This window comes from Salmo trutta, chromosome 11 (genome assembly GCF_901001165.1).
Source record: "Salmo trutta chromosome 11, fSalTru1.1, whole genome shotgun sequence".
Classification (NCBI taxonomy): Eukaryota; Metazoa; Chordata; class Actinopteri; order Salmoniformes; family Salmonidae; genus Salmo; species Salmo trutta.
This window is the reverse complement of record NC_042967.1, coordinates 7,320,901-7,341,319: the sequence shown is the minus strand read 5'-3', so window position 1 is coordinate 7,341,319 and position 20,419 is coordinate 7,320,901. Positions and strand designations below refer to the sequence as shown.

At 43.1% G+C, this 20,419-nt stretch overlaps 1 protein-coding gene and 1 pseudogene across 1 annotated transcript; both read right to left on the bottom strand.

Moving 5' to 3' along the window:
* Positions 1-377: 377 nt before the first annotated feature.
* LOC115201921 (zinc finger protein 90-like) lies at positions 378-1,724 on the bottom strand (annotated as a pseudogene).
* Positions 1,725-11,490: 9,766 nt separating this feature from the next.
* On the bottom strand, positions 11,491-14,322 carry LOC115201872 (zinc finger and BTB domain-containing protein 18.2-like). Its single transcript, XM_029765753.1, has 3 exons — positions 13,678-14,322; positions 13,155-13,285; positions 11,491-12,972 (listed from the first exon to the last, which is right to left on the bottom strand). Exons 1-3 carry the CDS (start codon positions 13,931-13,933, stop codon positions 11,860-11,862), a joined length of 1,500 nt encoding a protein of 499 aa, XP_029621613.1. The 5' UTR covers positions 13,934-14,322; the 3' UTR covers positions 11,491-11,859.
* Positions 14,323-20,419: the final 6,097 nt, after the last annotated feature.

Below are 20,419 nucleotides of genomic sequence, written 5' to 3'. Positions count from 1 at the left end.
AATGAAATAAAAGCTGAAATAAATAATTCTCGCTACTGTTATTCAGACATTTCACATTCTTAAAATATAGTTGTGATCCTAACTGACCTAAGACAGGGAATTTTTACTAGGATTAAATGTCAGGAATTGTGAAAAACTGAGTTTAAATGTATTTGGCTAAGGTGTATGTAAACTTTCAACCTCAACTGTAGGTGTATGTATGGTTTGTTAAACTTTGCAATCAATGGGTTTTGCTTAGCATCTATTTTAAAGTGAAAAGGTGAGCATCAGTGTCACTGTTACCGTGGAATTGCACACTACATACATCTTCACTACTTCGTCAAGTAAACATGAATTAAGGCACTATCATTATCTCACTATAAAACACCTAAAGACACAAAGTTTGTCACTCTTCATCAGTGAAGCATTTTTACAGACACCATCACACCAGCCATCACCATATTATCTACTCTGCCTCATCATACTTTTTCTTTCCTAAGTTCTCCTCATTCAGTTCCCTACTACATCCAAAACCAACAGAATGAACTACAAACTAACTAACTAGTACTACGTTACCACTATTCATGTGCATTTTCTGCTGGTATATCCTGAGGTAGCTCCTCTCTGAGAACCTTTTCCTGCAGTGCGTACAGGCAAACGGCCTCTCTCCCTTGTGGACCTTCAACTGCATCTTCAGCTGGTGGGAGAACTTATTCTCACACTGGGGCAGCTGTAGGGTTTCTCCCCTGTGTGGACCCTCTGGTGCCTCTTCAGGTTGGAAGAGTGGGAGAAACTAGCCCGGCACAGGTGGCAGCCGAATGGTTTCTCCCCTGTGTGGACCCTCTGGTGCCTCTTCAGGTTGGAAGAGTGGGAGAAACTAGCCCGGCACAGGTGGCAGCCGAACGGTTTCTCCCCCATGTGCAACCTCTGGTGGACTGCCACCTGTTGGGGGAAACGGAAAGCTTTCCCACAGAACGAACACGGGAAACGCTTCTCTTTGGTGCCGCCACCTTTACTAATGCTGTTTCCACTACTGTCATTTGTCAATGGGCTTGTGTAGCCATTTAGTGTTGAGGCACTGGCATTGTCTGAGGTCTGGTTTAACATTAGGAGAGTGTGAGGAGGATGAAGGCCAGGGAGTGTCTGTGAAGTCGCAGGGTCCATGTTCCAGTTGATAGATCCTATAGAAGGCAGGCTGAAGGCAGCATCTGTTACGGGGTTAACCTGAGACGCCATCAGTCTCTCTGAATCACGACTATAGGAGCAGGACGGAGCATCGCTAGCAGAGGCTGTATCTGTTCTCTCCTGCCGCATACAGACACCTCCCCGTCCCTGCAGACCAAATCTACGCCTTGCCCTGCTCTCATCCAGTCTGTTGTCATGGAGCCTAAGATTGGATGTTGTTTTGTGTTCGACTGTCTGTTTCTGGTTGTGGTTAACAGTGTTGTTCCCCAGCCCAGAGTTGAGGACACTGTCCCATCCACTGACATCCACTATGTCACCTCTGGTCCTGGCCTGCGAATCCAAGATGGCCACCCAGTCTCCTTTGTTAGCCTCCAGCCAACTATCTGCAGGAATAGGTTACAAAATAGACTTAAAAAATATGGCAAAGAAAACTCTACATATGGAGTTGTATGGACAAAATAATAGCCAGGTGCATCACTATTCCCATTGAAGATCTATTACTGTATGTAGGTTATATGTATTTCTCCCATACCTTGCTCCCCCATCTTTAGTCCACTCAGCAGATCAATGCTCTCTGGTTCGTCTTCTATTGTCTCCTCTTTGACCAGCAGCAGATCAGGCTTCCCATCCTCCATGTCTATTGACTGCAATAGTAAAGGTTGGGTTTAGTTGGCACTATTTGGGTTGGACTTGTATCATTGAAAGGCATTTACGCAGACAACACTATTTGGATCCCCATCAGCTTTTGCCAAAGCAGCAGCAAAACTCTTCCTGGGGTCCACAAAAAAACACAAAGGACGACAAGTAACAAAACACTTAGTGATAGACAAGGACAGTCACACAAATTTAAAATACGATATACAAACGATACAAAAACAAAAAAATGGGCGTGTTAGTGTGTCGCCTCACAGACCCCGCCGGTCAATGAGATGCTTGAGTAATAGGAGATGGGAGTTCCATGCGATCACGGCTCAGTATAATACTGTGCGTTGCCGTGAATTTGTTTTGGACTTGGGGAGTGTGAAGAGACCCGTGGTGGCATGTCTTGTGGGGGGTATGTACGGGTGTCTGAGCTGAATGTTATTTGATTATGCAGACAATCGGGAATTTTCATCACAGTAATATTTTCGGATGAAAACTAGAATAGAAGCAGTTCCTCTCTCGTCAACCCTTTAGTGCTCCTGAGTGGCGCAGCGGTCTGAGGCACTGCATCTCAGTGCTTTGAGCCAGATGCAGCTTTGCTAGGTCTTTCTTTGCTGCACTTGACCATATTACCTTACAGTAATCAAGATGGGCCAAGACCAGACCCATAACAGTTGATTTTACAGTACAGTTGATTTGTACTGTAACGCAGAACAACAGACATGCCCCTCCTCATCTTCACAACAACTCTGTCATTATGACTTGACCACGATCAGAGTGGTGAAGAGGAGCTCCGCGGAACCTGAGAGTCCGGAAGTAATTTAGCCATTCAGTGTAGTCATAGCGATCTGTAGATTTGCTATTTATGCGAGTTTTCTCAAGTTAATTGACACGTGACATTCCTGGATTACTCATTATACTGATAAAGTCAGATATAATCAAGTAATTCAATAGTCAGTTAAAAAAAATGGTTAAGGGTACAAGACTGTAAATATCTGGCTGTGTTGGTAAAATCACTACATATCCCATTGAGCTGAGCGGGGAGAGGCTGCCCGTTGTCACAGTTCCCAGACCAGTCAGAAACTTCCAACTGAACTTGAATCCACCTTAAGTAGCAAGGATATCCTTCACCACCGTCGTCTTATGACAGACATCTCAAACCAGATATGACTGTTCAACAAAACAATACATCATTTCAGTTTTTCACCCAGCTAATTTCTTAGTTACATGACATGATTGTATAACGAGCAAAGGAGTTTTGAAGTTGAGGGTGCAGTATTTATGAAGTTTGGCATAGTTCAGCAAGCCAGCTAGTTTAGCCCACTGAGGTATAATAAGAACGGTTTAGCCAGGGAAAACGAGCTCGGGCTAACGACATGTGCACTAGGCTAATTAAGGAGACAGATATCAGTTATACAGTTATGCCCTGATTAGTCATTGAAATGATTGGCAATATCAAAAGGTTTTGTTATAAATGACCCATCAAAATGAACGATGGAGAAGAATTAGGATTTCTGCCCATGATGTAACTTAAGGTACTCCAAAGTATTTTGATCTGTGTTTTAGCATCCTGTGCGCCCCGTTCATCGGACGCTTGTTCACGTTTTCAAAAATGTCTCCAAATATCTGTCACTGAAACTCAGACTTCGACTCAATACAACACATAATTTAACTTCACAGTGTATAATAGAATACGGCATGATTGAACGGCTGATTTGCTCATATTTGCAAAGGCCTAGCTGTGATTTAGCTGGAGGAATGGGAGGAAGGAATATACTGTACATCCATAATAATCTGCATGTCATTGTGTCAGTATGGGGGAAAAAACACTGCATGAAACCTTTACTCTTTAGTTAACAGGCACACAGACACTGTCGCCCTCACTATCAAAACCACACACACCTCTCTCTCCCCCACAAACACACACTGCTCCCAACTTTTACAAGTTAGGCACCAAACTGAATTAAAGGAGCACCAGAAAGAAATAGATTTTTTGATATAGTTTAGGGTTACATTAGGCTATATGAATCCTACCTTTTGAAGCACATCTCATGGGTAGCAGACCCTTTCCTTTCTTCCTGTGCCAATCAAATTTGCCTAAACGTACTGTCAGGTTGTTAGCTAGCCACAGTAGGTAACATGACCGAACAACGCTGTTACTTATCAAAGCAAAAATTAGCGACCAGGGTTTCGTTTAAAAATGGCCCGCGACATGATTTGTGAATTTGTCAAATGTGTGCGAATCCCGATAGAAAAAAAAGGCATCCCCGGTAATATTTTTTTGTAACCGTTTAGGCTAGAGATGAGCCGTTTTCTTTGCTGTAAAGCTGTACGCATGCGTGTCGCGAAGCGCTGCTCGATTTTCCCTCCCAGACACTCAGAGGCTGCGTGACAGTGAAGTGCAAAGTCTACTCACACTGGTCTGTGCTCTTGGTTATAAAAGGCGAGGAAATTATACAATGTATCAACATTGCTTATATATATAATATATATATTAAAAAAACTGACAGAGTTATAGACACGCATGAAGAGCAGACGGACTGAAGCAGCTGAATGAGGGCTGCTTGAAAGGGGGCTGCCATGAAAGCTGAGTAGATATTACTGGACCTGCTTATACAAGACACTCTGTGTGCAATAAGTGTTTAACATGCTTTTTGAATGACTACATCTCTGTACCCTACACATACAGATAATTGTAAGGTCCCTCAGTCGAGCAAGTGAATCTCAAACACAAATTCAACCACAAAGACCAGGGAGGTTTTTCCAATGCCTCGCAAAGAAGAGCACCTATTGGTAGATGGGTAGAAATAAAAAATAAAAAACAGACATTGACTATGTCTTTGAGCATGGTGAAGTTATTAGTTACACTTTGGATGGTGAATCAATATACCCAGTTACTACAAAGATACAGGGGTCCTTCCTAGGCTAATGGTGACTTTAAAACAGTTACAGAGTTTAATGGCTCTGATAGGATAAAACTGAGGATGGATCAACAACATAGTTACTCCACAATACTAACCTAATTGACAGAGTGAAAAGGAGGCCTGTACAGAATAAAAATATTCCAAAACATGCATCCTGTTTGAAACAAGGTACTAAAGAAATACTCTTTAATACAGCTATAATCTCAGCCAAAGGTGCTTCTACAAAGTTTCGACTCAGGGGTTTGAATAGCTATGGAAATGAGTTATTTCCGTATTTCATCTAAAATAAATGAGCAAAAAATGTCTGAAAAATATGTTCTCTCTTTGTCATTATGGGATATTGTGTGTACATGAGTGAGAAAAAAATACATTCAATCCATTTTGAGTTCAGGCTATAACAACAATGTGGAATGGGTCAATAGGTATTAATACTTTCCGAAGGCACTGTAATTAATATGGGCCAATCTTAGCCCTTTCCTGGGTAGCTTACCTGAGATGGACATAATATGGAGGGAGAAATAATTATTATTTCGCTAAGAGTCAGTCAATCAGGCACCTGTGAGTGACAGTTGGTGTGTGTATGTGATGTTGGGCTGAAGCTACTGACCCGGAAGCTTGGCTCTCTCACTCCTCCCGGGCTTTTGTGACGGAGGGTGGACAATGAGCTTGTCGTAGCAGATGTAAGCAATGCCCCCACGCTATCTGGCAGCTTTCATATGGCTGGGATCAGTTCTTTCTGCCTCTGGCGCACAACTTCAGAGAAGTCCTCGTTGAGGAAGATGTTGGTTCCTCTCAAGTTCTTGGGTCTCTCCAGAACAGCCATCTTGTCCTTGAACCTTAGGAACTTGACCACTATCAGCCTGGGTCTGTCACCTGGGCTGGTGACATGTTTTCCAGACCTGTGGGCGTGGCTCCACCTCAATTTTCTTTTGATCCATCTGCAGCTTTTGAGTGATCGTTTTCTCACTTTCTCCTCAAACTCCATCCAGGTCTCATGTGTAGACTCTGGTATGCCATCCACAACAATGTTATTCCTCCTGGATTGTCCCTAGATAAGTCTGTTTTCCCAGTCATCTGTAATAATGATTCGCTGATGTCATCTCATGTGGACTTAGTTTGTTGTCATCTTGCTGCAAGTCTCTTCCATGACATTCACCTCTCCCTGGTCAGATCGTTCATTATTTTGTTAGTCGAGTCCACCAGTATTTGGACAAAGCTCTTGAAGCCATTTTTCTGTTGCTGTAACAATTGCTTGTAGACATTTTTGTTGATTTACACTGTCCTCTCCAACCTTCTTTGACTTTGGGCGGCATGATAGTAGCAACGTAGGCTAACGCTGGTACTCCACACAATTTCAGCCAGCACAGCTCGCAGGGCCGATGGGAACAGCAACAAACAGCAGGGATTTAAACAGCCACAAGCTCAGGACTATCCGCGGTCCCAGCCACAAGGGCTAACCGCGTTGCAGGCTGTGTTCAAATTGTCAAAGAAACCTGGCTAGCTTGATAGCTAGCAACTAGGCTAGCTGCGTCGCCAAGCAGCAGCTCTTCAGACTTCAGGGTTTGGCAGTGTCCCGGAACAGATAGTAGCGGTCCACAGCAACTGACCTAACCACGTCGCAGGATCCAAATTAAACAGGTAGGCTAGTTTAAAAAAAACAAAGGGACATTTTTCAGTAACACTTTTTTTTTTTTTTTTTTACTGAGCGCTCTCTCATTCCGCTTTCAGCATGCGTTGCACTCTGATGACGTCACTCTGCAAGCACTCAGGGGTGTGCCATTGCCACTTGAGCAGGCTGTAAATGCTGCAATCTGACCTTGATGCCTTACAGAAAAACCTGGTTGGTTTAAAATGTGTACTTAATTGTAGGCCAGACTAAATACATGTTCTCTAATTCTCGCAAAAATATTTCAGATGGACCACATTTCTATTAATTGGATTGTTGGTTCTCCCATCGATTAGGTTCCCGCTTCTAAATATCTGGGCATTTGGATTGACAAAGATTTAAATGTTCCAAAAAAAGTTATGGATGAGCTAGTTAAAAAACTAAGCTTGAAAGTGGGATTATTTTCTAGAAATAGATCTTTCCTTTCCCGGAATAGCAGAAAGCAGATTGTACAGTCAACTTTCCTGATAGTTTTTGACTATGGTGACACCATTTACAAGATTGCAGCAGCCACTAGTTTTAAACCTTTAGATGCCGTCTACCATAGCGCCATTTGTTTTATCACAGGTGACAGTTTTAATATTCACCACTGCATCCTGTATCAAATTGGCTGGTCCTCATTAAAGTCCTGTAGATCACTTCATTACTCCTTTTTTGTTTGTTTGTTTGTTTACAAAGCTCTACTACACAAGCTTCCAACTTACCTAACTTTGTTGTTAAAGTATAAAAATCATGAGATACCAAACCCGTTCATAGGGTTGGTTTACTCTTGAGTTTCCTCGGGTCTCCGCCAAACTAGGTAAATCCACTTTTTGTTATAATGCACCTCATTGCTGGAACCAACTACAAAATACATTACAATTGGATGTTCTGGTGCCGCTCGGGCAATTTAAAATATTGATTGGGGGCCTTTGTAACTTTTTCTTGAATATTTGTGTAATGCTGTATTTTTGTTTGTTTTACATTGTATCGGATTTGATTAGATGTTGTCTTATGAATTGTATAAGCAGGGCCCCCTTGTGAAAGAGACCCTGGTCGCAATGATGACTAAGTCAACATCAGGGCCGGTATCTAGAAGGTGTCTCACAGTAGGAGGGCTCATCTAGGATCAAATCTTATTGGTCACATACACAGCAGATGTTATTGCGGTTGTCGCGAAATACTTGTACGTCTCAGCGTAATAACGCTGATCTAGGATTAGGTCCCCATCTGTCTACATATCTTTATTCATTATAATCTAAAAGGCTAAACAGATCCTAGATCAGCTATCCTGCTCTGAGAGGCTTTGTGGATACGAGCCCTGACCTAATAACATTCAGACAGTAGTTCACAGTGGGCTCACCTCAGTGAGACTGTGTGTGGTCCTGTGCTGCTCAGCTGGTTCCTCTGTGGGTTCAGGAGGAGGTGTAGTCTGGTTGTCCTCCATGACCATGGTTCCCTCAGGGTTCCCCAGACCCTCCTCACACCCCTCCTCCTTCACCAGCAGCACCTCTGAACCCTCCTCCTGGAAGAGACAGGTGATACAGATTACACAGACATACACTCCCTCATGTGTGTACACAAAGATAATAAACACACTATCAACATGGAGTGTTTATCCATCCCCACTACGTTTGAGTCCTATACTGTAGTTACAGAATGACTTCATTGTTGTTAAACCCATCAGATGGACATAAACATGTTGTGGTCACCATCAGTTCTAAGTCCCCATCAGACAAACCTGACTAAACTATTTTGACATGTACAGCATGTGTTTGTTAGTGTGCGAGTATGTGTAGGTATATTTAGTAAGTGTATAATGGTTCTAAAGCGCTGTTGTGTGTATGCAGAATAGGGTGAGATCAGATGTGATGTATACTGAAGAGTCTCAATTAAAGTCTGCATGAAAAGTCCCATTTTGTGTTTATTAAACACAAGTTTTAAATACACCATATGAAAACCACACATACACGTCTCAACTAAAAATCTATATGATAAACTACATTAATTTTCTCCTTAAAAATTAGAAATTAAGTAGTTAAATGGAAGTAATGAAATAGGCATCAGAGCCTATACAGTACAAACACAATATATAAAACATGCTTTTTAGGCTTATATGCCTAGGGCTGGGCGATAGGGCCTAAAAATCAAAATGATTTTTTTCAAACTTATGGATGATTCATGATATACAACTTGATGTTCTAAAGTTCTCTCTAAAAAAATCTTTGTTGCACAATTAAAGGGCAATACAATTAATTTCAAACAGTCATAAATAATCTAATGAATTCAGGGTTTGTAAAATTATACCTAGGCTAAATATATGACCTTCCACAACCATAAGACCCACAAATAATGTAATTATTTTATCAAAATATTTTAAACTGCTTTTTTTTGTTGCAATAATCACTGATCTAGATTTCAAGTCTATGAAAATGCAATTTATGTTACAAATTTAACCAGAACCCTGCAAAACGCGCATTCACTAATAATGACTATCATCTTGTAGCTGAAAATTAACACAGGTCTCATAAACAATCTCTCAAGCACAAGCCCACATTCTAATGAGTAGCCAGCTAATCTTTATAGTTCAAGTCTAGCCAACTTCAAATCAAAGTTATTGGTTCACTTGGATCTATTTGCTTGCTACCAAGGTAGAACAGTTGAACTGTGATGATTGCACCCTCCTATCCATCTCCAACTGTTGGAACAACATATCCTGTTCACTTTGTTTAGATATTGAAATCAAGTGGCCTACCTGGACAAGAAGATGCTTATTTCTCGGAATGAGAACGAGTTGCCAATTCCTTTTATGAATGTATTTTTTAATGCTCATTGCACATTTATAAAACACAGACTAGACAGCAAGCACATAACACTATGTGGCTAAAATACTGCTAGCAGTACGTGGTACCACAATACCGAGCTTGCGACAGAACATTAATTTTCCACAATCATGTTCTTTTTTTTTTTTTTACCCTTTTTTCTCCCTAATTTTGTGGTATCAAATTGGTAGTTACAGTCTTGTCCCATCGCTGCAACCCAACCAAGCCGCACTGCTTCTTGGCACAATGCCCACTTAACCCGGAGGAGTGTCAGCGTGCACTGTGCCCGGCCCGCCACAGGAGTCTCTAGTGCGCGATGGGACAAGGATATCCCTGCCGGCCAAACCCTCACCTAACCCGGACGTCGCTGGGCCAATTGTGCGCCGCCCCATGGGTCTCCCGATTGCGGCCGGCTGCGACAGAGCCTGGACTCGAACTCAGAATCTCTAGTGGCGATGCAGTGCCTTAGACCAATGCGCCACTCGGAAGGCCCCTGACACATTCATGTTCATTGATCCTCTCGTTTTAGTAGGATCTGCTCTGTTCTACAATTTGAGAGTTGAGACATAAAAAGGGGTATTGTTCAAAAGGTTCAGTTATCTTTCATCATTGTTGTTGTGAGTGGCAGGGGGAGGGGCTTGGTGTCTGTGTGCGAGTGGGAAGGTGCACAGTGCACACAGCACAGAAGAAACGAAGGACACGAGACCAAAAAGACAGTGCCTTCAGAAAGTACTCACACCCCTTGACTTTTTCCAACATTTTGTTGTGCTACAGCCTGAATTTTAAGATTGTGTCACACACAACACCCCATAATTTCAAAGTGATATTGTTCTTTTTTTTTTAAACGTATTAAAAATGAAAAGCTGAAATGTCTTGAGTCAATAAGTATTCAACGCCTTTGTTATGGCAAGCCTAAATAAGTTCAGAGTAAAAATGTGCTTAGCAAGTCAGTGCACAGAGTAGGCCGTCATTGGAAATAAGAATTTGTTCTTAACTGACTTGCCTAGTTAAATAAAAAATAATGAGTTGCATGGACTCATTCTGTGTGCAATAATAGTGTTCAACAATATATCTTTATGACTACCACATCTCTGTACCCCACACATACAATCATCTATAAAGTCCTACAGTCGAGCAGTGAATTTCAAACACAGATTCAACCACAAAGACCAGGGAGGTTTTCCAATGCCTCGCAAATAAGGGCACCCTGGTAGATGGGTAAAACATTTAAAAAAGCAGACATTGAATATACCTTTCAGCTTGGTGAAGTTATCAATACACTCAGTCACTACAAATATATAGGCGTTCTTCCTAATTCAGTTGCTGGAGAGGAAGGAAACCGCTCAGGGATTTCATCATGAGGCCAATTGTGACATTTAAACAGTTACAGAGTTTAATGGCTGTGATCGAAGACAACTGAGGATGGATCAACAACATTGTAATTAATCCACAACACTAATGCAAATGACAGAGTGAAAAGAAGGATGCATGTACAGAATATAAATATTCCAAAACATGCCTCCTGTTTGCAATAAGGCACTAAAGTAATACTGCAAAAAAATATGGCAAAGAAATAAAAGTCCTGAATGCAAAGCGTTACGTTTGGGGCAAATCTAATACAACACATCACTGAATAACACTTCATATTTTCAAGCATGGTGATGGCCGCATCATGTTATGGGTATGCTTGTAAATTGGCAAAGGACTACGGAATAGAGCTAAGCACAGGCAAATGCCTAGTGGAAAACCTGGTTCAGTTTGCTTTCCAACTGACACTGGGAAAGAGTTCACCTTTCAGTAGGACAATAACCCAAAACTTAAGGCCAAATATATACTGGAGTTGCTTACCAGGATGACGTTGAATGTTCCTGAGGGGCCGAAATACAGTTTTGACTTAAATCTACTTGAAAATCTATTGCAAGACTTGAAAATGGCTGTCTAGCAATTATCAACAACCAACTTGCCAGAGTTTGAAGAATTAAAAAATGATGTGCAAATATTGTACAATCCAGGTGTGGAAAGCTCTTAGATACTCACAGCTGTAATCACTGTGATTCTAATATGCATTGACTTAGGGGTGTGAATACTTTTGTAAATTAGATATTTCTGTATTCACAAAAATGGGGTATTGTTTATTTTCATTATGGGGTATTGTGTAGATGGTCGAGAATTATTATTTTTTTAATCCATTTTGAATTCAGGCCATAATAAAATGTGGAATAAGTCAAGGGCTATGAATACTTTCTGAAGGCACAGTAGAATGCAAAAAGATATACAAATAAAAACAAAATTCTTGCGAAACATGCATTTGAAACATTGCATTAAAACATTAATTTGAATTAATTGGATATATCGCCCAGCCCTATATATCACACAATGTCTGGATGCAATATTCTACACTGAAATCGGTAACTCTCGTAATTCCAAATACGTCTGTGGATCTTTTTCGTGCCGACAACAATGACAATTCATCTTTGTCTTTAATGCAGGGTTTGATCTAACCATCAGAAGCTACCGAGCGGAATGTTTTTTCTTCTGGTATCTCCTCTCTGAGAACCTCTTCCCGGCAGTGCGTACAGACAAACAGCCTTTCTCCCGTGTGGACCATCAGGTGCATCTTCAGCTGGTGCAAGAATCTCTTCTGATAATGGGGTCAGCTGTATTATTTCTCCCCTGTGTGGACCCTCTGGTGTCTCTTCAGGTGACCAGCCTGGGCAAAGGCCATGGAACACTGGGTACAGCTGAAGGGTTTCTCCCCAGTATGGACCCTCTGGTGCCTCTTCAGGTCACCAGCCTGAGCGAAGGCCATGGGACACTGGGTACAGCTGAAGGGTTTCACCCCTGTGTGGACCCTCTGGTGGATCTCCACCTTCTGGGGGCAGCTGAAGCCTTTGTTACAGAACATGCAGAGGAACCGTTTCTCTTTACTTTTGCCTGATGTTGCTCCTCCACGCCGAGCCTGGGCTCTAGCCCTGTCGTTTGAGTTCAATCCCTTATCGAAAAGGACGAGGCGGTGTGGATCAGTAGGCCCCATTGACGTGGACACTGGGTCGCGATTCCTGAACGTGTGTAAAGGGGAGTGGGTGGCGACATTTGGATTTGTCTCTAAGCTTTCCCTGTAGTCTAAGAAATCTCTGCCCTGTGTGAGTCCATCTCCTAGGTGACTATCTGCATTCCATGTGGGAGGAACGTCGCCCTCCACTTTCACAGTCACCTCATCTATGCCCAGAACCTCGCCTTTCTCATCTAGGCACCCTTCAGAGTGTACACTACTACTGTACTGGTTCCAGTCCCCTCTAGACAGATCAGTTTGTGTCTCTAAACCCAAGGATATGTTGCCAGGGTCCATCTCTGTAGTGTAAGAACAAGAGGGATCATCCCCATCAGTGTCGAACGAGTCACCATCAACATCCCCAGGGGAATGAACAGTCCTCTGGTCCTGGTGAAATACTGGTAAATATTCTGAGCCAGGAGGACAGCCCAGTCTCCCCAGGCCCAGTATCTCTGGGCCTGATGATTTGTGTTCAGATCCTCTGTGTAATTGCATTTGTGTTACAGTTAAAGTCTCGGTGTCTGCCTCTGACTTGAGGACGGCGATCGGCGTTCCACTGACCTCCGTGATGCTGCGTCGGGTCCTGGGCTGCGCAGTGGTGGGGTCCTTCGTGGCTACAGGGGGCGCTCCAGCCGCTCCATTCTGGATGTCTCTGCTGTGCCGTGGGTCCTCCTTTCCTTCAGACCTCTCCTGTTTGACCCCAGGACCTGCAGCCTCTGTAGACTGACGCAACAAGAGTAGAGGTTATTAACGGATAACAATGTCATAGGGAAGTCTCACACGCTCCCCTATGGCAGATAAAAGAGGATGTACATGTAAGCAAGTGAAAAGCTGAGGGGAGCCTTTCTGAAATAAACTGGTCACATATGATGCACTGTAATTTAATGCAACACTATTACACTGACCTCTATGACGATAACTTGCTGGGTTGAAGTTCCACTCCCCTCATCAACAGTGATTGGTTGGTCATCTCTGCATGTATTGTGTCCCACTGGCTTCACAAAGCTCCTGTGGCCTCCAGTGAGATGTATTTCACCTGAGAGAATGATTGGGGGCAAAAGAGGTGGTTTAGGTACCATCAATGGTATATTGTACACTATTGACACTGTCTACAATTGACAAGGATGTAAAGTAACACTTTTCATAACTTCTTGATATAATATTTATTGATGTATTATATTCCATGCATAACATTGTTTTCATTGTGTAAATAGAATATGCATTAAATCAAGAATCTGCTTAGAATATGATTGTGTCTTTGCGCAAGATAGCTTACTAATCAGGGGAATTATTGCACACTATCCAACAACTGACCAAGACCCAATTCTGTGTAATAGATCTGAACACAGAGCCGGATTGGGGCGACAGTCACTGAGCTATATATGAACGGCGACAGGCTGCGCAGCCTCGGCCTTCTGCTAAATGTACCTCTTGCCATTCTTCTGTTTCGGTCGAAGATCTTGACACTACTGGGACTGGCAACGACGCGCTCCCGTGCCACCTTCAGTTCCAGTAGCTGTAGTTTCCTCCGCAATGTCCTGTTTTCTCTCTGGCTTTGAGTTATTTCCAAACGAAACACTGCATAGTCGTCATCTACGAGTTTACAGATCTCTGCCACCGCAGCATTCGCTAGCACCTCCATGATGGAGGCTATTTGAGTGTGAAAAACCATACAGTTAGCCATTGTTAGCAGGTCGACAACTAGCTTTACCTAGATAACAGCTGTCAACCAAATCCTGTCTTCAACGCAAATTAAACACTACATGGGGTACGTATGTGATGCTGTGCAGTTAAATTCGTCATATTGAGTTCCATGATGTTAATAAACGTATAAATAACAACAATAAAACCGCTAACGTGGAAATTATTCATGTTCACTTCTTCTTCTTCTCTGGTATAGTATCGCCTTATTCTGGACGCCACAGTGATCGCGGCGAGTTATCAGTTTCAATCGTGTTTTTATTTCCGGCATCATTCGCGCGACGTTAGCGCCTGCTAGAGGCGGGAGGTGAAAGCGGCAAAAGTGGTAACTTTTAGTCGAGAGCTTGATAGTTTTACAATGACAGAACCGCACAAAATCCTAAAATCGATCAACATGACAAGCATTCTATGTTCAGTACGAGACTGTTACAATAATTGGATGAAGACGTAGTTTTTACAACAAGATTGTTTTGAACACCATCTCTACGACGTCGATCTGTATGTACCTGTGGAGCCCCATAGGACCTGCATCCACCTTTGCGGCTCTAGCTCAAAGCGTTGAACCAAAATAAACTTCCAAAACGTCTCTTTGTGTGCTCCTACCACTTCTTTGACAAGAAGCCTACAGTGGAGCCTTACCAAGAAAAATGGCTTGGCTTAGCTACGATGCTCCATTCATGAAGAAGGGTTGGTCAGGCAGTCATCAGTGACAGTTCAGCCAAACGCTTGAGCAGTTTGCCTGCTCTCATTGTGTCTCCCTCTTGCATCTAAGCACAGTCATAATAGCACAATTTATTTCCTCTACAACTCAATAAAAAAAAGGAAATTTTATAAATACTTTTAAAATGTTTATTTATTTTATTTCACCTTTATTTAACCAGGTAGGCAAGTTGAGAACAAGTTCTCATTTACAATTGCGACCTGGCCAAGATAAAGCAAAGCAGTTCGACAACATACAACAACACAGAGTTACACATGGAGTAAAACAAACATACAGTCAATAATACAGTAGAAAAATAAGTCTATATACAATGTGAGCAAATGAGGTGAGATAAGGGAGGTAAAGGCAAAAAAGGCCATGGTGGCAAAGTAAATACAATATAGCAAGTAAAACACTGGGATGGTAGATTTGTAGTAGAAGAAAGTGCAAATTAGAAATAAATAATGGGGTGCAACTGAGCAAAATAAATAAATACAGTAGGGGAAGAGGTAGTTGTTTGGGCTAAATTATAAATGGGCTATGTACAGGTGCAGTGATCTGTGAGCTGCTCTGACAGCTGGTGCTTAAAGCTAGTGAGGGAGATAAGTGTTTCCAGTTTCAAAGATTTTTGTAGTTCGTTCCAGTCATTGGCAGCAGACAACTGGAAGGAGAGACGGCCAAAGGAGGAATTGGCTTTGGGGGTGACCAGAGAGATATACCCGCGGGTGCGTGCTACAGGTGGGTGCTGCTATGGTGACCAGTGAGCGGAGATAAGGGGGGACTTTACCTAGCAGGGTCTTGTAGATGACCTGGAGCCAGTGGGTTTGACGATGATTATGAAGCGAAGGCCAGCCAACGAGAGCGTACAGGTCACAGTGGTGGGTAGTATATGGGGCTTTGGTGACAAAACGGATGGCACTGTGATAGACTGCATCCAGTTTGTTGAGTAGGGTATTGGAGGCTATTTTGTAAATGACATCGCCGAAGTCGAGGATCGGTAGGATGGTCAGTTTTACGAGGGTATGTTTGGCAGCATGAGTGAAGGATGCTTTGTTGCGAAATAGGAAGCCAATTCTAGATTAAACTTTGGATTGGAGATGTTTGATGTGAGTCTGGAAGGAGAGTTTACAGTCTAACCAGACACCTAGGTATTTGTAGTTGTCCACATATTCTAAGTCAGAACCATCCAGAGTAGTGATGCTGAACAGGCGGGCAGGTGCAGGCATCGATCGGTTGAAGAGCATGCATTTAGTTTTACTTGTATTTAGGAGCAGTTGGAGGCCACGGAAGGAGAGTTGTATGGCACTGAAGCTCGTCTGGAGGGTTGTTAACACAGTGTCCAAAGAAGGGCCAGAAGTATACAGAATGGTGTCGTCTGCGTAGAGGTGGATCAGAGACTCACCAGCAGCAAGAGTGACATCATTGATGTATACAGAGAAAAGAGTTGGCCCAAGAATTGAACCCTGTGGCACCCCCATAGAGACTGCCAGAGGTCCGGACAACAGGCCCTCAGATTTGACACACTGAACTCTATCAGAGAAGTAGTTGGTGAACCAGGCGATGCAATCATTTGAGAAACCAAGGCTATTGAGTCTGCCGATGAGGATGTGGTGATTGACAGAGTCGAAAGCTTTGGCCAGGTCAATGAATACGGCAGCACAGTATTGTTTCTTATCGATGGCGGTTACGATATCGTTTAGGGCCTTGAGCGTGGCTGAGGTGCACCCATGACCAGCTCTGAAACCAGATTGGATAGCGGAGAAGGTGCGGTGGGATTCGAAATGGTCGGTAATCTGTTTGTTGACTTGGCTTTCGAAGACCTTAGAAAGGCAGGGTAGGATGGATATAGGTCTGTAGCAATTTGGGTCAAGAGTGTCCCCTCCTTTGAAGAGGGGGATGACAGCAGCTGCTTTCCAATCTATGGGAATCTCAGACGACACGAAAGAGAGGTTGAACAGGCTAGAAATAGGGGTTGCAATAATTTCGGCAGATAATTTTAGAAAGAAACTGTCCAGATTGTCTAGCCCGGCTGATTTGTTTGGGTCCAGATTTTGCAGCTCTTTCAGAACATCAGCTGAATGGATTTGGGAGAAGGAGAAATGGGGAAGGCTTGGGCGAGTAGCTGTGGGGGGTGCAGTGCTGTTGACTGCAGTAGGGGTAGCCAGGTGGAAAGCATGGCCAGCCGTAGAAAAATGTTTATTGAAATTCTCAATTATAGTGGGTTTATCGGTGGTGACAGAGTTTCCTATCCTCAGTGCAGTGGGCAGTTGGGAGGAGGTGTTCTTATTCTCCATGGACTTTACAATGTCCCAGAACTTTTTTGAATTTGTGTTGCAGGAAGCAAATTTCTGCTTGAAAAAGCTAGCCTTGGCTTTTCTAACTGCCTGTGTATATTGGTTTCTAACTTCCCTGAAAAGTTGCATATCACGGGGGCTGTTCGATGCTAATGCAGAACGCCACAGGATGTTTTTGTGTTGGTTAAGGGCAGTCAGGTCTGGGGAGAACCAGGGGCTATATCTGTTCCTGGTTCTACATTTCTTGAATGGGGCATGCTTATTTAAGATGGTGAGGAAGGCATTTTTTTTTTAAATAACCAGGCATCCTCTACTGACGGGATGAGGTCAATATCCTTCCAGGATACAAGGGCTAGGTCGATTAGAAAGGCTTGCTTGCTGAAATGTTTCAGGGAGCATTTGACAGTGATGAGTGGAGGTCGTTTGACCGCTGACCCATTACGGATGCAGACTATGAGGCAGTGATCGCTGAGATCTTGGTTGAAAACAGCAGAGGTGTATTTAGAGGGCAATTTTGTTAGGATGATATCTATGAGGGTGCAAGTGTTTACGGCTTTGGGGTGGTGCCTGGTGGGTTCATTAATAATTTGTGTGAGATTGAGGGCATCAAGCTTAGATTGTAGGATGGCTGGGGTGTTAAGCATGTCCCAGTTTAGGTCACCTAGTAGCACGAGCTCTGAAGATAGATGGGGTGCAATCAGTTCACCTATGGTGTCCAGAGCACAGCTGAGGGCCGAGGGTGGTCTATAGCAGGCAGCAACGGTAAGAGACTTGTTTTTAGAGAGATGGATTTTTAAAAGTAGAAGTTCAAATTGTTTGGGTACAGACCTGGATAGTAGGACAGAACTCTGCAGCTATCTCTGCAGTAGATTGCAACACCGCCCCCTTTGGCCGTTCTATCTTGTCTGAAAACGTAGTTAGGGATGAAGATTTCAGAGTTTTTGGTGGACTTCCTAAGCCAGGATTCAGACACGGCTAGGACATCCGGGTTGGCAGAGTGTGCTAAAGCAGTGAATAAAACAAACTTAGGGAGGAGGCTTCTAATGTTAACATGCACGAAACCAAGGCTATTACGGTTACAGAAGTCATCAAAAGAGAGCACCTGGGGAGTAGGAGTGGAGCTAGGCACTGCAGGGCCTGGATTCACCTCAACATCACCAGAGGAACAGAGAAGGATGAGGATAAGGGTGCGGCTAAAAGCTATAAGAATTGGTCGTCTGTGACGTCCGGAATAGAGAGAAAAAGGAGCAGGTTTCTGGGGGCGATAAAATAGCTTCAAGGTATAATGTACAGACAAAGGTATGGTAAGATGTGAATACAGTGGAGGTAAACCTAGGCATTTAGTGATGATGAGAGAGATATTGTCTCTAGAAACATCATTGAAACCAGAAGATGTCATAGCATGTGTGGGTGGAGGAACTGAGAGGTTGGACAAGGTATAATGAGCAGGGCTAGAGGCTCTACAGTGAAATAAGCCAATTAACACTAACCAGAACAGCAATGGACAAGGCATATTGACATTAAGCAGAGGCATGCTTAGCCGAGTGATCAAAGGGTTCAGTGAGAATTAGATAGCTAGCCGAGCCATAGGTAGCAAGCTGGTAGAAGATGGAGGGAGGTCTGTTTTTAGCCACCTCGTGCGTTTCCGTCTGTAGATTAGTGGGGTTCCGTGTGGTAGGGGGGACCAGTCCAATTGTCAAAATAGTTATAGTTATAGTGGCCCAAAAAAGTTGTCCGACTTAATTATTATGATTATTAATTATTAGGAGCGTTCATGCAGTATGGTGTTTTATTGTACGGTTTTGTCCATTGACTTGTTTAACAAGCCATACTGATTTCTGAACAGATGACAGGCTCAAATTGAAAATGGCGATTGGCCAACACAGATAGAAGGGATGGATATGCCTTCAGAGAAGGATGCCCAAACCCAATGGGAAGACCCATCTCTATAGCTCAGGTGATCATGTAAAGCCCACTACCTGTGAGGCAGGGACACAGTGCCCAGCAGCACCTCTACAAAACCCTGCTGAGGAACGAAGCACTCTGTCGACTGCAAACAGGCTTGTCTCTTGCTGCCTTTTCTACACTGGCAGAACATCTTCTACCCCTCTACAAAGGCAGCTTTCAGTAAGACCTGACAGACCAACTTTCGATGACACTGATGAATCTGAAGCTCAACTTGCTGCAGCAGTACCTAGCAGAAAGGTTTGGCGTTTCCCAGAGTATTGTCTGTCGAGTGATTTGATTGACGGAAGAGAATCTGAGGGAGTACATTCCATGGTTGCCAAGGGAGACCATCCATGCTACAATGTGACAATGTTTTAAAGTACACTACCCAGGAACAACCTGCATTGTTGACTGCTCAGAAACTGCTTTACAGAAGTGCAAGAATCTGAATTCAAGGGGGGAGTCAATCAGCAATTACCACGCCCAGAACACTATCAAGTACCTGGTGGCCATTACACCTTGTGGTCTTGTGATGTTCATCTCCTCAGCATATGGAGGTAAATGTAGCAACAAAGATAGAACATGGGTTCTGGGTTCCTGGAGTATCTCTGTCCAGGTGATGAGGTCATGACTGACCGGGGCTTCACAATCCGTGATCTGCTACACGAGAGGAAAGTCAAATGAACAATTCCAGCCTTCACAAAAAGAGGCGCACAGCTGTCAGACAAGGAGACCACATGTACACGACGGATAGCTAACGTGAGGGTTCATGTGGAACGCGTAATTCAAAGGCTCAAACGGTTTAGAATCATCTCACAGACAGTGCCAATCAACCTCTCATCTAAAATGGACAAAATACTTTGAATTTGTGCTGCCCTGTGTAACCTGCGTGGTGATATCAATCACGAAGACGCTGAATGAACTGACTAGTCAATGCCATTTACAAGGTCGATTTCCCAATATGAATTAAAGTTGTCAAAAGTTATGTTAAAGAAATGTCAATTCATTCTATAACAACTCGACTTAATTATTTGTTTTACATACTCATTAATATTAAAAACAAAGCCAAAAAAACAATTTCCACAATACTGAGATTGTTGATGCATTAAATCAGGCTTTTTAATAGAAAAACAATTTGTTAATTGTAACTGCAAACAGGAGAGACATCTGACTACATACGTCTACAGAGCTGCATATATTTGTCACTATATTTTGCCTTCCTGATGCTCCTCAACAATAAATGGCAGCATGTGTGTTGAGTAGAATGCCTTCAACCTCAGGACAGCCTCTGCACAGAACTGTGCATCATAGGGAACAGGGATGCAACTTGCTGGGACGGAGTCCAGATGAACACCTTACTTTCTCTCAGTCTTGTGCAAAACATACCAATTTGCATCTGCATGTAGTAGCCACGTGGCCCATGCGGTTGCAGTTGGGGTGTGCCCTCCACCACCTTCACATCACAGGCTTTCCCATTGAAGACATCATCCAGAGAATCACAGCCCTTCCCCATGACAGGACACTTGAT